This window comes from Culicoides brevitarsis, chromosome 2 (assembly GCF_036172545.1).
Source record: "Culicoides brevitarsis isolate CSIRO-B50_1 chromosome 2, AGI_CSIRO_Cbre_v1, whole genome shotgun sequence".
In the NCBI taxonomy this organism is placed as follows: domain Eukaryota; kingdom Metazoa; phylum Arthropoda; class Insecta; order Diptera; family Ceratopogonidae; genus Culicoides; species Culicoides brevitarsis.
The window spans coordinates 23,566,732-23,582,645 of record NC_087086.1 but is presented as its reverse complement, the minus strand read 5'-3'; the positions used below and the strand labels follow the sequence as shown (position 1 = coordinate 23,582,645).

General features: G+C 33.4%; 4 protein-coding genes and 1 long non-coding RNA gene across 5 annotated transcripts; 3 read left to right on the top strand and 2 right to left on the bottom strand.

Moving 5' to 3' along the window:
* The first annotated feature begins 107 nt into the window (after positions 1-107).
* On the top strand, positions 108-907 carry LOC134831676 (uncharacterized). The gene is made up of 2 exons (XR_010162012.1): positions 108-270; positions 408-907. It is a non-coding gene; the product is annotated as an uncharacterized LOC134831676 (long non-coding RNA).
* A 340-nt stretch (positions 908-1,247) lies between these two features.
* Positions 1,248-2,354, top strand: LOC134829963 (transcription initiation protein SPT3 homolog). Its single transcript, XM_063843285.1, has one exon. The coding sequence runs from the start codon at positions 1,302-1,304 to the stop codon at positions 2,256-2,258; it is 957 nt and encodes a 318-aa protein (XP_063699355.1). The 5' UTR covers positions 1,248-1,301; the 3' UTR covers positions 2,259-2,354.
* A 3-nt stretch (positions 2,355-2,357) lies between these two features.
* On the bottom strand, positions 2,358-4,264 carry LOC134829962 (retinal dehydrogenase 2). The gene is made up of 5 exons (XM_063843284.1): positions 4,112-4,264; positions 3,941-4,045; positions 3,366-3,810; positions 3,072-3,302; positions 2,358-3,010 (listed from the first exon to the last, which is right to left on the bottom strand). Exons 1-5 carry the CDS (start codon positions 4,145-4,147, stop codon positions 2,358-2,360), a joined length of 1,470 nt encoding a protein of 489 aa, XP_063699354.1. The 5' UTR covers positions 4,148-4,264.
* Positions 4,265-5,381: 1,117 nt separating this feature from the next.
* On the bottom strand, positions 5,382-6,460 carry LOC134832000 (ras-related protein Rab-23). Its single transcript, XM_063845858.1, has 5 exons — positions 6,428-6,460; positions 6,143-6,264; positions 5,825-6,067; positions 5,598-5,761; positions 5,382-5,529 (listed from the first exon to the last, which is right to left on the bottom strand). Exons 1-5 carry the CDS (start codon positions 6,458-6,460, stop codon positions 5,426-5,428), a joined length of 666 nt encoding a protein of 221 aa, XP_063701928.1. The 3' UTR covers positions 5,382-5,425.
* Positions 6,461-11,967: 5,507 nt separating this feature from the next.
* LOC134828774 (pyrimidodiazepine synthase-like) lies at positions 11,968-13,222 on the top strand. The gene is made up of 3 exons (XM_063841760.1): positions 11,968-12,010; positions 12,072-12,658; positions 13,040-13,222. Exons 1-3 carry the CDS (start codon positions 11,980-11,982, stop codon positions 13,220-13,222), a joined length of 801 nt encoding a protein of 266 aa, XP_063697830.1. The 5' UTR covers positions 11,968-11,979.
* The last annotated feature ends 2,692 nt before the right edge of the window (positions 13,223-15,914 follow it).

Below are 15,914 nucleotides of genomic sequence, written 5' to 3'. Positions count from 1 at the left end.
TGAAATTTATAAAATCTTTAACGTGAAAAATATCAAAAATTATAACCCATCCTTCAATTTATACTACAAAATTTCTGAAATTTATTTTCAATTTTTGCCAAATTACTAAAATTTGCTCCTTACCCTTAATGTGTTTCAAATATCTACGCCCCTGATAAAGTACTGTTAGATAGAAATTTTGCATCGACAAATAGGCTCCAATTAAAACTCATTTAAAGTGGTTTTTATGTGCTAAATTGCTGATATTTTTCACGAAATTGGACAAAAGAGGTAAGGGCAATACATTAAATCTAAAATTTCGATTAAAAACACAAAAAAACATGGTGCAAATAGAAAAAAAAGAATACAAAAAAATCCTTACCCTTTTCACAATAAATGGAGATTGTTTTCGTTGTCTCTTTTGATAGATTTTGCAAAAATGAGTGATGAATATGTTTGCTTTTTGATTGAATCAAGTGACTCTGAAGATGAAAAAGAAGCAAGTCGTAATGTAGTTGCCAAAAAAGCGGTTAAGGAAGCTTCGACAGAAAAACCGACCGAGAACAAGGAAAGTGATGATGAAGAAGTAATTCAACCATGGAAGACCGGATTTGAGTTGGGCTACACTCCTGAGAAGATTATTGGTCTTACTACTCAAGATGACAAGTTACTTTTTCTGGTACAGTGGAAAGGGAAGCGCAAGGCTCAGCTCGTCGACTCGAAGATTGTTCGTAAGGAATGTCCAAATCTCGTCATAGACTATTACGAATCTCGCTTGATATGGACACAAGATTAATTTATGCTTCATCGAAATTTTTTTCTTTTTTTTTGTTTTTTTTTACTGAAACCCACCTATGTACATTTTTCGAATGGGTTATTTGAATTCCTATAATATGTGAGTAATCAAAATTAAATTGTACTAATTTAACGCACTATTTTTTATTTTCATAAGACGAAATAAAAATGAAACCTAAGTATTGAAATGTGTCCTTTGTTTTTTTAAACGATGTCTCGAAGAAGCCCTTCAGAGAAATTTCCACAAGAAACATATTCACTTAGGACTACCAACTTAAATTGAAAAAAAAAAATTACTAAATATTTTTGGGTGTTACCTGCTGAAAAGTTATTTTAAAGCAACACATATTTTTCAGATTTGCTTTATTTATTTAAAAAAAAATAAATTCAGTAGCATTTTCAAAAGGCCGCATTTTCTCTTTTGAATCAAAGCAAATCTGGCAACCCTATGCTTACTCGGTAGAACAGCTGATGAAGGAAAACAATAAACACTCTTTTTCAAAATTTCTTTATTTTTCTAAAAGAAAATGAATAAAAAGACAGTTCGCAGCAATTCAAATTCAGCTATTACGAATCTTTTGACGCAAGGTGCCCAGGAAAGTGACTATTTGCCCGTATTTTATGACCAAGTGGCAAATATTATGCGCGGATTCGGAGATGCCGAAGGAAAATACCAAATTAAAGAGTCCGTAATCATGGTGGAGAAAATCGTCAATGCTCAACTAAAGGGAATCCTGCAAGAAACGATAGATCACGCATTTGAGGCCACAGGAAAATTACAACCACGCCCAAAGGATTTTGAATTTCTGATGCGGCGAAATCCCGTCAAAATACTACGATTGCGAAAATACTTGAAAGACCTGCAATTTTTCAAGAAACGCGTCCGAGATATGCTGGGAAGTCGTTATCAGAATATGGATGATGATAATTTGTTCGAGCAATCAGACGAGGAATCGGACCTCGAGTGGTCGGAAAAGTTTGACGAGGAAAAAACACGTCGGATATTCCGTGCTGACCGAATTTCTCAAATTTTATCCGCTGGTTCGCAGTATCAGGAATACAATGAGGCTCGACGAACGAGTTTTCTCGGTCGCAATGCAAACTTACTGAAAACTAGGATGCGGGAATGGCTAAAGGTGCCGGCCGAAGTGGTGCTGGTTCCGAAAGTCTTGACCATTTTGGCGTTTTTGGCACACGAAACAATCGGAACTATCGTTGATTACTGCATTTTGTCACGATTAAATTCGTCAAACAGAAAACAAGTCGAACCCTATGACAGAGTTACGTCGTCCGGGACCTCCTTTACAATGTTGCATTTGTGTCCGGAAGTCACACAAGGACGAGGAGCAGATGGCGTCAAGCCAATTACCGTACAAGAAATCAAGGAAGCTCTAAGGCGACATTCACTGATGGCATCGAGAAAAATGGGAATGCATCGCAGTGTCGCAGTTTTGGATCAAACCTCACCTTTTCTAGCGTTGTAGGAGACTTTTCTAGAAATTTAGAGTTAATAATTTTAGTTTTTAAGTAAGTTTTTATTGTGAGCGAAAAATAAATGCAAGCCTGGCTTGAAAAATGTACTCTTAGTTTTTGCAAGGAACCTTGATGCTAATAGTTTTGGTCTCCAAATACAAATCCAATGCATCCGCGGACAATTCGCGACCAGATCCGGACATTTTGTATCCTCCGAATGGGGCTTGTGGTACAACGGCATCATAACAGTTGACCCAGACACTGCCAGCTTCGACGGCTTGCGCAAAAGTTAGTGCTGTATTCAAGTCATTCGTGATAACGCCGGCAGCAAGGCCAAAGTTTGTGTTGTTAGCACGTTCAATGACCTCATCAAGCGTCTTGAATTTGATAATCGATTGAACGGGACCGAAAATTTCTTCTTTGGCAATTTTCATGGTGTCTGTAACGTTTGAAAAGACCGTTGGCTCAATGAAATATCCAACATTACCGTGGCGCTTGCCACCGGCTTCCAATTTGGCACCTTCCTTTTGGCCAGACTCGATGTAACCGAGAACTTTCTTGAACATCTCGTCATCGACTTGAGGTCCTTGTTGGGTGTCCTTTTGGAAGGGATCACCAACTTTGCGGGCTTTTGCCTTTTCAGCGGCTTTCTTGACGAATGCATCGTAGATACCCTCTTGAACGAACGTGCGTGAGCCTGCACAGCAATTTTGACCGTGATTAGCGAAAATGGCATTATGAGCTATTTCAACAGCTTCATCCACTGGAAAGGAAATTAAAAAAATGTTTTTACCTTAAAAAATATTAAACTATTTAAAACTTACAATCAGCATCAGCAAATACAACAAGTGGACTCTTGCCGCCTAACTCCAAAGAAACCTTTTTCAAATTTGTTCTCGCCGCAGCTTGAGCGATAATTTGACCCACAGGAACGGATCCAGTGAAGGCCACCTTACGCACATCAGGGTGTTCAGAAATGGCAGCTCCTGCCGTTGGACCATATCCGGTAATAATGTTGAGAACACCTGGTGGAAATCCGGCCTCCTTGCAAAGAGCTAGAAAAAATTAGAAAAAACATTTGAGAAAACACACAAATTGTATTTGTGATTTTCACTTACCAGCACTGTACAAAGCAGTTAATGGGGTTTGTTCAGCTGGCTTCAAAACGATGGTGTTTCCTGTAACGATTGCTGGTCCAATTTTCCACGCAAACATCAACAATGGATAGTTCCAGGGGATGATTTGACCAACCACTCCAATTGGTTCTTTTCGTGTCATAGTGAGAAAAGATCCATCCGACGGAATAGTTTTGCCATATATTTTATCTGCGTATCCAGCATAATAACGCAATGTATCTATTGAGCATTGAACATCGAAAACAGAGTCCTCGAATGGTTTTCCATTGTCCAATGTTTCCAAATTGGCGAGAATCGTAGAATCACGTTGCATGTAATCCGCAAGACGATTCAACAAAGTACCACGAGCAGAGGCATCCAAATTACGCCAAACGGAGTTACGGGCAAAGGCACGTTTTGCCGCAGCAACAGCCAAATCTACATCAGCCTATTTTTTTTGTCACATCAGTTTTTAAAAATGTTTTGGTAAATAAATATAAAAAGCAGATAAAGATAAATTCTAGAAGATTTGCCAAAAATAACAATTTTTGAAAAAAAAATGATAAGACAAAACTGACCTTGTCTCCCTCGGCAATGTCAGCAAGTTTAGTACCGGTGGCTGGATTAATTGTTGCAAAAGTTTTTCCAGACTTGGCATCTACAAACTCGTTATCGATAAAGAGCTGTCGTTATAGGAAAAAAAAAATATTTTGAAAAAAGTTAACTTGACTTGGAAAATTTTTTCCTACTTTGGTAAACTTGATTTCTTGCTTTGGGTTTGCCATTTTTTTCCTCAATAAACGCTGTCAATACTAGACGAGAACTGTCTTCAGCTCACGTTTGTTTTTGATTTTATACCGGTCACATATAGCGATGTACTTATAAATATTATTTAATAATCATGATGATGTGAGGCACCAACACACAAAGACTTTGTCTATATTTACCTACCTATAATAAAAATGTGTAATGCTCACTTTATGATGTTTCCCAGCGAACAACTAAAGCAATGAAATGTTGAAACATATAAATAATTTGACGGTTTTTACAGTGAAACAAAATTTGCTCGTTATTAGTAAAAAATTACTTGCCTCTAAATGACAAATAAATAAATAAGGAAAAGTTATGTCAAAAAACAAAGAGTGATTTCACAAATCAGACAATCAATTTAAGTACATAATTTCAGTTTCAAATTTCGGGTGTTTCAATCCACATTTTTCCTTTAAAATGATCTCCTATAACAATTTTTGTAAAAAAATTGGGTCGAATGGTTTGCCAGCTAGAGTCTTTCCAAAATAAATTTCGATTTCCAAATTAGCAGAAAAAAATCATTATAAATATGTTTTTTAACGTTTCAGTTACTAATTGTAGCAATTCCAGAATACGAGATATAAAATACAACACAAAAACTACTGAATTTTGAAATTCCTTTAAGAAATTAGTATTTCAAAACCAAATTTTCTGATTGAAATTATGAAAAATTACTTTTCTATGTTGATGGCTTTCATAGAGGGTCTCCATTGAAAATACGAGCATTATTTTCACTAAAATGGTTTCCACAAAGCCAAAACTCGTTAGTTATTCGGTTATTTTTTTTAAGGTTTGTGATTTGTCAATTTCCGAATAGAACGGTTCAAAATAACGAGGACTAAGTAGTTTAAAAATCCATATTGCGATCATAAAATAATACGTTTTAAACTCATTTTCTTCGAATTTTAAATCTCTAGAATAAAAACGTCTATAACTTTAGGCCACAAACGACAATCGACCCAAAATCTCAAAGGAAATGATTTTATCTATTTAAAAAGGAAAAGAATCAATTTATTTATGATTGCCGATTTTTTTTTTGAATCTGAGATGTTTGATAAATAAAAGAAAAGAAAAATAAATTCTAGCTAAAATATTGAACTCAGTAACTTACAAAAATATTTTTAATATTGCTACTCAATTTTTTTTTCAAAAAAACATGTTTAATAAATGTACAAATTATTGTTTCTTGATAAAAAAATTAATGAGTAGAGTACGTTTGCGAATAGATTCAAAACAACAATTTTAACAAAATATCACACTATGCCACATTTTTTGAAGGCTAATCTCTTCCTTGCCAGTTTCTTTGTTGGTCGCAACACAATTGTGCCCTTACTTTGAAATGTTGGATTAAGATGACCTAAAAGTAAAAAAGGTGCATATTAAATAACGCAATCGAACAAGACAAAAAAAAAAATCATCACTCACTTATTGTTGGTTGAGTACTTGGCAAAACTGTATATTCACTGTTAATTAATTGATAACATTTTGTAGCTAAATACCTGAAGACTAATGACACATTTACATCTTCCTTTACGGAAGTCCGGATCAGACGACACTTTAATCTGGCAGAAAGTTCTTCGACTTCCTCGCTATAAAAAAATAAAGATTTTAATAAAATATTTATGACTAGAATTCGAATTAACAGAACTTACAATGCCACTACCGCGTGTTCCATCAAATCAATTTTATTCTGAACTAACACCGTTGGAATCTCCCCACACTCATCCTCCACCTTGCGCTTCCAGTCTGGAATGGCTTCGAATGAGGCACGATCCGTTGTGCTAAATGTCAAAACACATGCTTGGGCACCTCGATAATAAGCTTTGGTGATTGCATCAAATTCTTCTTGACCGGCAGTGTCCCACACCATTATTCGCATGTCTTCTCCTTCGATTCTTTAATTAAAAATAAATTAAAAAAAAAGTTAGTTTTATATGTAGTTGAAATGAAAACTTTCAAAAAGGACATACTCAATTTGTCTCTCCAAAAAGTCCACGCCGATTGTCTTCTTGTAGTCTTTCGTGTAAATTCCTTTGCAATATCGCTGTATCATTGAACTCTTGCCCACTCCGCCATTTCCTACGATAACCACCTTCAGGAAGGAAAAGATAAATTTAAATAAATTATCATAAAATATGGGTTAAAATCAGTGTTGACAATTATCTCGTAGAATCTGAATCTAGTTAATCGATAGATAAATGACAACAAAAAATATGTCATGTAACATGATCTTGAATATATTACTTAATGCTTACCTTAATAGCGGTCTCTAACTCCTCTTCTCGCATTCTGCTTTTATGTTCTTTTCTTTTTTCACAACGACCAATATATTGTAATTATAAATTATAAATCAGCTTGTTTTTTTTTATGAAACACCTTTATCACTCTATATGGCGCAAAATTGACAATCTAAGGCACCACTTTTCCGTTGATTCCCGAGAATTCTATCAGACTATTCAAGTTTACTACCGTTCTTGTGTCAAGAAGAAGCCATCGATAGTTGTTGTTCCAATATTACCTAATAACGTGACATGAAAGCTATTAGTTGATATGATCATGATCAGTTATAGCGATTTGTGAATGATTGAAAAACAAAACAAAGTGCAATGAAAGTGCATAACCTGCGGCGCAAAGTTTCTAATATATAATAAAACGTGATGATATTATTATTATAGCTTCCTGTGAGATCCCTGTGGAGATGAAATATGTAAATACTGACTACTCTGCTTGACAAAACTACATTGAAATTCTACTTTTCAAGAAGAACTGTTATTTTGGTTAATTATTGAGTAATTCCTCTCACATATTGTCTGATTTTGGCAACTGAATCTGACTAAACTCAACAAAATTACAGGTTACAACAAGAATTATATTCTCTCATTTCCTCCATTCTCGTCCAACAACGTCTTGTAATGCGTTCCGTGATATCATTCAACACAACAATTCATGGTCGAATGAGTTTCACCTGTTGTCTGATTTATGCTACGCCATAAAAAATAACAATACGAAACATTCTTAAGTGGATAACTGAAATTTATTGATATAAAAAGCGGTGTCAGCTGATCTCTTAATTTCTTCATCATTTTTGCGAATTTGTACGGTAAGTGATAAAATAAAATTTAATGTCTTTGTAATAAATTTCCAAATTCAGTACCGTTTTAAACAGCTTTTCTTATTGTCAATTAGCAGAAACAGATATTTTTATATTTACACCAAAAAATATTGAATTCCTTGCAGGTAAATTCGATTTTATGACATTAATTTGCATGTTTTTTGCATCACTTATAACTGAAAATCTTTCTTTTTTTTTATTCAGCACAAATGTCGGTTAATGATTATTACCCTTAACCGTTAGACCTTTTTTAAAGTTGGCAATGCAGTGGATTTCACAGAAATGATGATGACTTATATTCTAGCAACATAGTAGGAATCACATCAATACTCAACTGCAATTAAGAAAGGCGTTTGTTTTCTTTTTTTTTTCATCTGAAATTGCGTAGATTTGTTTGCAAGAAGTCAAAACGGTCAAATATTATTAATGAAGATTAAGTGATGTTGATTATAGCCGGAAAGAGTATTTGCTGACAAGCAGAAGTAGCTTCAGAGCTATTAAGATAGCAGTATTGACGATAACTTGAGTGACGTGCAATTTGAAACGATCAAATTTCTTCAAAACTTCAACCGTAAACGCACGTAGAGGAGTCAAAACAAAACAACAATTTTCAACGTACTCGAATAATTCACTTATGGCATCTTGTCCAAGAATAGTATTTAGATATGCGTAAAAGAAACGGTAGACATTATTGACGACGATATACTTAGTGCACACAAGTAGATGATGTCGATGGAAAAATACCGGTAACAGTCTGTACGTTAATTAATTTTATATAAAAAAAAATAATAAAAATTCATTATTTACGAGATTATATCGTGGATCGTAAGAATGTTGTTGTTGTTGTGAATGGAATTGTAATATAAAGACGAAGAAATTAGCACACGCACCTTAATCGTATATCATAACGTGATTTTAACCTTTTTAATGGTAAAGTTATGACAAGAGAGCGATGAGTCGACGTGATATGAGATGATCAACAAGGCAGACAGATGGTGAAGTACTTGAAGGAATGAAAGAAAATCAGTGAATTGGCAAGTGATTTGAATAAGAAGTATGAGATATTGATCTGTATTTGTCTTGATGAAAAATGACTATAACAGACACTTTTGTTTTTGCAAAGAAAGATAACATCATCGCACTAGTAAAATTTCATCCAAAGATATTTTTACAAAAGTGTAAGATATTACAAATTATTTCCAAAGCAACTAAATAAAACTATTTAGTTGTGTTCTTCCGGCGAAAACGTAGAAAAATATCATAAAAAATCTTTTGTTTTGTCCTCATCGCTGTTCAAAATCCTGATGGAACAAAAATCTTTTACAAATTTTAATTTGCCTAACTTTTAAATAATTGAACCTACTTTCTTAAATTTGTATTTCATCTCATAACATCGACAATTTGAAAGTCATTTCCGATTCTTGTTCATTTTATTTATTTTTTTGACATGGAATAAGAACTCACTCAAAATTTGCATTAAAATTTGATTCGAATGACTTTTAATTCAAAAACTAATTTAATTTGAACTTTAAACAATCACATTCGATTCATAAAAAGCACTCCAAAATTCGTCTACAAGAAATTATCTTGGAGAAAACCAAAGCGCACAAAGTCGTGAAACATTTCTAGCGTAATTGTAGATATTTTGTATTTCTTAATAGTCACTTATATTAACAATCTTACCTAGACAATCGCACATGTACATGAAAAGGCGCATAAAAAGAGACTGCGGTCTGTTTTTCAAAATCAAACACTGAACCCATGCATACTACCTAGACGGAATTTGTCCGGGTTAATGATCTCGCGTTGTTACTATCGTGTCTCGAATTATTTTGCTTTTTGTATATCTCACCAAAAAAAAAAAGCAATCCGGTCGGTATCCGAATCTCATGAAATACGAGGTGATTATTGCGGATTTTGTATGCGCTTATTGACGAGCACAAAATTTTAACCGGCGAAGCTAATGAGCATTTGTGTGAAAATTTGGAAATATTTTTGTGGGAAACAGGTCTGAGAGTGCCTGAGATCTATTCAAACGTAATTTATCGCCAATAATGCCGTCTCAAAACATTTCACTCAATCACTTTTTTCTTCATACATATTACAATTGACTGACGTTACTTTCTATCGTGCATATGAAAAAAAAACTTTTTATTTCATTTCATATTTACTTCACTAGATGATGTTTGGTGAAATCTGGTTGCTCTTCTTCTGTTTTCAATATCGATGATTGTTAATTTTTTCCTCTTCACTTTTGAAACGTTGTGCATGTGAAAATCATGAATGCAGCAAAAATGTGCGAAATTCACGGCATTATCGGCACCTCTCCATGCAAAAGTTGATATTTTATTAATTTTTTGTGTAAAAGTTGTTTGCTGTTTACTTTAAAGCTTTTTATGTGGTCTTCAAAGAAATTCGTTCCGAAGCCTTTTTTGTACTAATTCACAAAATGAACAGTGTTAATAATAATTCTTGTTCTTTTTGTGTTGTTTTTTCAGAAATATTTAACACACTTGAATGATTTCTTTCTTACACTTTTTTATTCACTCCCTTCTTGCTGTCTAATAATTATTTTCAAATTTCATGAGTTTTTAATCGCTTTCTTTGATAGATTTCAGCATTTTTTTGTGTCCAAGAATAAATTTTACTTAGTATTTTTAGAACTCCATTAGAACTTTGATGAAATGACATAAAGACACGGCGCCGATATTTTTTACACGATACGGTTGCGAGCGGTACCTTTAGCCAACTGAACTGAATGAAGTGAAGTAAGTAAGAAAAATGTATTTTTCTGTAACGGTGAGTACCACCAAAGAAAGAAAGAAAAGAAACAAAAAACCTGTTTTAGCGCTGTGCTGCTGTGTAGACGTAATTTGTTATTTATTAAAAGTTGGCAAAGGTACTACGCGAGAAAAAGAAAACAAAAGGCACTCCCAGAATGAATGAACAACTTAACCGGAGCAAAACAGTGAGACCTCCACTTCCAGTGTGCGACACCTGTTTGATTCTATTCAATGGCTCGTCGTTAATTTTTAACACACATACATACACAAAAATGCTTAAAAGTAATCAAAAATCAACATTCAAACTTAAGCACCTTTTTATAGTAACTCAAATGTTATCCAGAACGTCTTATTTTTAACGAAACGCCTTTAAAATGAACCAATTCAATTCATTTTTTCATTTTCTTTTATTCGATCTTTTCATAACAGAAGAGTGTTCGTCCGCGTGTGTGCTACAAAGTAAGAACTAGCACTTATGACGATTCATACAACCTGCAAATATAATAAAACATGACCGGTGTGTAATTTTTTTCCTTGTAAATGTAGATTTTATTGAAATGTTATTTATGTAAAAAGAAAGATGTTGTCTACTTACACTCTAGAGAAAAAAAGTCGATGTTCTTGTGTCAGAATACGCGGTTTTCACTACTAAAAGTTTTTTCTTAGGGCAAATTACATTAATAATTCCAGTAATGGGATCAATAGGATCATCATCTCGATGCACGTAGTTCACCTTCACCGTATGTGGCATAGCAAAAATTACATTTCAAGATGTAATTATCGTGTAAATATGTAAATTCCTGTAAAAAAGAAGAAGAAACAAGAAGCTAACAGATGCTTCTTCAAAGAAAATAGATGAATTTCGCGCATTACATGTGCTTCTCTGTCAAGGTCGTTCAATGTTAAAAAAAATATTTTAAATTCTTTTTCAATAATGAGATCTAAAAAAAATCAGGTAAGAGTATTAGGTAGTAAAAAACCATTTAAATGTATTTTTTTAATCTTTCGTTGAAACGTTTGTTTGTAAAAAATAAATAAATGACATCATACCAAAAAATAAAAATAAAATACGATTTTACATGATTTACTAAGTACAAATTACCTTTTAAAAAAAATACTAGGGAAATTTGGCAAATTTATGATTTTTTGCCTTAATAGTTTTATTTTTATAAATGGACAATCAGACTTCATTTTTTAGCTTCATTTGGAGCGGCCTTAGTTGAAATAAAAATTATAACAGTTCTCGTCCGCAAGTCATCATGTTTGTCCATCAGAATCGTTAAAAGGCATTTTTTCTTTATTATTAATAAATATTATATATTTTCACGTATATTAAAAGAAACAGCGAAAAAAAAGAGTCATGAGATTGATAAAGTGATTTCGGTATTTTTTGTATATTTACAACATGTATGTGCGATTTGTTCTTCACACAGGTAAATATGTGTGTAAGCATTAAAGCCCTAAAATATTGTTAAAATGAATTTTAAAGGAATTTTTTAATCGTGACCATTGGTGAGGGATTCCGGCAACGGCATCATTCAAAATTCACATATCTTTCATATATCACTAGGGAACCGAAGGCGATGAAATAACCCCTGAATGGGGTGTTCTTGCGGTATACTTGAAAACAATTGCAATTTTATCAATCAACAGAACGACAATTGACTCAATATGTACATTTTTTTTTTGCAAATTGATAAGTAGTATTGAACTTTATCATAAATTGTCTGTTTGTATAATCGCTATCTATATTTTGCTTAATTATATGTACACCAAACATCACCGATACATATACTAAAACTAAATTTTGACAATAACGAGTAATTTGATTATCGATATATTTACATATATGATATCAATTTAAAATTTGTACTGCTTCGTTCGCCAGTCGCGAGTCAGCTTTTGTCGCAACATGACTTCGTCTAGAATACACTTAGTCAAAGGTATTTTACTGCTGAATTATTATCAATCAATCAATCAATTACTTAATGACAATTATTGCAGGTTGCTACATGCCACAACTGGGAAACAAATTGGTTCTCTACTCAAATGGAATTTGTCCGTATTCGCATCGTGTTCACTTGTTCCTTAACGCAAAACAGATCGCTTACCAGACCATTTATGTAGATATTTTCAAAAAACCCGATTGGTTTGAGCAAAAAAGTCCTCTAGGACGTGTGCCAGTTTTGGAGTTGCCAGACAAGACGGGTCCAATTATCGATTCGCTCATCATAACTGACTATTTAGACGAACGTTATCCAGAAATTAAATTATATCCATGTGATCCATATCGTCGTGCCAGAGACAAAGTGCTGATTCACAGATTTAATGCAGTTTTAGATACAATTTCAAGAATTATGTATCCGACGGGACGTCTACGAGCGATTGAAAGTGTGAATGAAGCCGCAGAAGAGCTCTTCGGTGATCTTGATTTCTTTGAAACTGAATTACAAAAACGTAAAAGTATCTTTTTTGGAGGTGCTAAACCAAATGCCGTTGATTACATGATATGGCCATGGTGTGAGCGGATGATGTTCTTCCCCATGACTGACACTGGATATGAACTTGACAAAAAACGCTTTGAAAAACTGGTAAGCAAGGAAGCTCTTAATTTATTTCCACTTTTTTCGATGAAAATTAAAAAAAAATTCAGAGCAATGTTTTACTGATTTGGTAATCGTTTAAAATTAAATTCAAAACATTTCAAGTTAAAAATTATGATAAAAATTCTAATTATTGAAATTTTTTGAAATAAATATTTATCTACTTAGTCAATTTATAAAAAAACAAGTCGAGTTTAATACCGCATTTTTTCTTCGAAATGCGGTAAAAAAAAAATTACAACTAAAAATACCAATATTAAAATTTTTCAAAATTCAAACTTTTTTTAATTTTTCCAATTGGAAATAAAATTTTTAAAATAAATAAATATAGAAGCCTTAATTTTAATTTTTTCACATCTTTTTTTTTAGATTAATTGGCAAGATCAGATGTGTAACGATTCTGTAGTAAAAAGTTGTGCCCTTCCTCCAGAATTTTACTACGAATTATATCAACGCATTAAAGCCAAAACTCTCACCACAGAATTCATGGACAAAGCATCGAATTATCGTGAAAATTTGCGATATCATGTAACGTCGATGTACAAAGATTGAAATATGCAAATATACCCCATTCGATGATTTTACGTCCGTATTCTTCTTACTGGCGAGCTTTCATGTACGATTCACATGTATGACGAGAGTTGCTTATGTTGCTCATGAAGACACGTAGGGACATAGGGCAAATGCATGACTTATTGTAAGCCTTGAAGGCAATTAAAACGAGGTACTAACGTTGGCTTTTTACTTGTGAGTTATGCGATGATGCGAGGATTAAAAAATATAACGAATCGTTGAAGAGGCGAGCATGTATGTGAGAAAAAACTAAACAAAGAATTTGACGATCGAAAAAAAGGTAATAAAAATAAAGTTAATAGTAATAATCAATCCCAAGACAATCCAAAGTTTCTTCTATTCTATTTCACATAATGTATAATGATAAAATAACGACAACGAAGACAAGACAAAAACAAATTTTATCCATAGAGTTGAGCAGTAGGCTCGCGGCAACAACACGATAGATTTTGCAAGAAGACGATATGAAGAAGAATTCTCTCTCCAACGTATTTTATTATTATATAAAACGGCCCAAAGTCTTGCCGCTGGTTCTATTTCGACTTTTTTGTTGTACATACTACTATTATTATTATTCTTATTACCGATCTTACTTATGCCCACGTTTTGTCTAAAACATGAGTTGTTCGAGCGGCGGAGAGACTTGCGAGAGAGTAAATTTAGAAGTTTGATTAAAATCCCTATCTCTAGTGAGTGCACAACAACAAAATACACACACTCAGGTACACTCTTGGGTAAAATATCTCAACAATGTACTTTCGGTGCATGGAAATGTACCATATCGTGCGTTTGTATTGTTTGTAGTTCAGAGCAAAAGCACAGAATATTATTTTGCCGCTGGTTACAAAAGTATAAGCTGAAAATATATTCTGGATGGAAATATAATACACTTTACCTTAACGTGTCTATTCCTTGCTGTACTGTAAGGCTTCGCTACGCATCAATAACTTACGTGTGGATAATTTTTCGTGTTCCAAATCTGAGTAGTGAAGTTACTTCAATTTACCTATCAGGCTTAGTAATAAAGTCAACTATATTTTTGAGTATTAATTTTTTTTCGGCCACTTGTTTCTGCTTAAAAAAATATTTTTATATGTAAAGCTGTTGTCAGGAGCACTTCGTTTTTTTTTTTTAATTCCGTGAAAAAAAAATCAAACCACGTGACCTGACAACATTTGAAACAACGTAACTTAGCATAACATCATCGTCACTCCCAAGGTAATACCAAAGTTTTTCTTCGAAATGCGGTACAAATTATTTTTTTATGAAGAATTTCAATCCCATAAAAATCTGTTAATCAGAAAAATGTCTTAAAAAAATAAAATGTCAAAAAATCAAAATTTTATCGTGCTCCGTTATCCTGTTAGCATAAAGCAAAAAAAAAACGTTGATTTTTCATTTAATTCCATATCAAAAATTCAATGTCGTTCCTCTTTGCGTAACAATTTTTTTGTTCTGCTTCTTATCTTTCTGTGTATACATATCAGGAAATCCTTTAAGGCATCCTTTGAGTCAACATGGTCCATCATTCTCATCATCATCAATGTAGATATTTGTTGTAACTCCCAAACGCTATCGGGTTTACAATTTTATTTTCATTTTTTTTTTGGCTCGTCGTTCGTTTGTTCGTTCGTTAAATATATATAAATTATTATTATTATTTTACTTTATATTTTATTTTGTTTAACAAATGTGTGTATGAAAGCGTTGCCTTTGCCTTGAGTTGCCTTTCCGTGCCATGCCGTGAACCTCTGCTACATAGAGACAGGCTTTTTGTTTGTACTACAGAAATATCCTCTATTTCGCCTCGAGTTAATGAAATTTATTTTTCGTTTCTCATAATAAAACTGTGTGTGTGTGTGCGCGCGTCTCTACAGAGGAAAGTTTGTATATTATTATATTTCTCCGTATTTACCTCGGGTAAAGTGGAAAATCAACCCACTCCATAAAGTAAAAAACATGTATTCCGCACTCGGAGAGTTATTTCACAAAAAAAAAAAAATATCGCACACATAGAGCCGGGTAGAAAACTCTGCTCAGTAATGTACACAGACATGAAATGCCCGCGAGCCATACCGGAGGTGAACTAAAGATCTTGCAAATTGCTTGTGAACTTTTGTGTGTGCGTCTATGCGATGTTTGAACGAATTTCAACAAAATGTGAATTTGGTATGTTTGAGATAGGATTAGGTTGAGGCATCAAGTCTGGTCGTGAAACTTGTAAATTCGTCTGTCAAAAATTCTGCTTTTCGCATTTTTGTTCATCCTAATTAGCGCGCGCTTGTACGGCAAATGTGAGCGAGCGAACTGAAATGAAAAAAGAATGCCAACTTCTATTTGACTTAGTTATACAACTTTTTTCCGCACACATAACTCTGAAGCAACGTAAATCGTACGAATGCAGGAATTATCGAGAGAATTTTTGCTCATCTTCCGTGTTACTTGCTATTGATATATACAGCGGGAGAAGGGACCGAAAATACACAACATCACAGCACCATATGTTGATATCATAGAAAATCAAAACAATTGACTCGTCGCACAATTCTGATCTCCTGATAATTGTAGAAATCTCTTTTTTACACACAAACATTTGTGGAATTGCGAAAGAAGAGAAACACAAATACTGAGATATCGTGTACAAAAGAGAATTGAGAGTTACAATTGCTTG

What these genes read in the sequence shown, in the direction of transcription:
- LOC134828774 (XM_063841760.1), top strand. Translation starts at nt 11,980, where the DNA reads ATGACTTCGTCTAGAATACACTTAGTCAAAG. An exon ending in TAGAATACACTTAGTCAAAG is followed by an intron (nt 12,011 to 12,071) that starts GTATTTTACTGC and finishes CAATTATTGCAG; the next exon opens with GTTGCTACATGCCACAACTG. An exon ending in AAAAACGCTTTGAAAAACTG is followed by an intron (nt 12,659 to 13,039) that starts GTAAGCAAGGAA and finishes CTTTTTTTTTAG; the next exon opens with ATTAATTGGCAAGATCAGAT.
- LOC134829962 (XM_063843284.1), bottom strand. Translation starts at nt 4,147, where the DNA reads ATGGCAAACCCAAAGCAAGAAATCAAGTTTACCAAA. An exon ending in AAGAAATCAAGTTTACCAAA is followed by an intron (nt 4,046 to 4,111) that starts GTAGGAAAAAAT and finishes CTATAACGACAG; the next exon opens with CTCTTTATCGATAACGAGTT. An exon ending in TGTATTTGCTGATGCTGATT is followed by an intron (nt 3,011 to 3,071) that starts GTAAGTTTTAAA and finishes TTTCCTTTCCAG; the next exon opens with TGGATGAAGCTGTTGAAATA.
- LOC134832000 (XM_063845858.1), bottom strand. Translation starts at nt 6,460, where the DNA reads ATGCGAGAAGAGGAGTTAGAGACCGCTATTAAG. An exon ending in AGTTAGAGACCGCTATTAAG is followed by an intron (nt 6,265 to 6,427) that starts GTAAGCATTAAG and finishes TCCTTCCTGAAG; the next exon opens with GTGGTTATCGTAGGAAATGG. An exon ending in AAGTACTCAACCAACAATAA is followed by an intron (nt 5,530 to 5,597) that starts GTGAGTGATGAT and finishes TTTTACTTTTAG; the next exon opens with GTCATCTTAATCCAACATTT.
- LOC134829963 (XM_063843285.1), top strand. Translation starts at nt 1,302, where the DNA reads ATGAATAAAAAGACAGTTCGCAGCAATTCAAATTCAGCTATTACGAAT.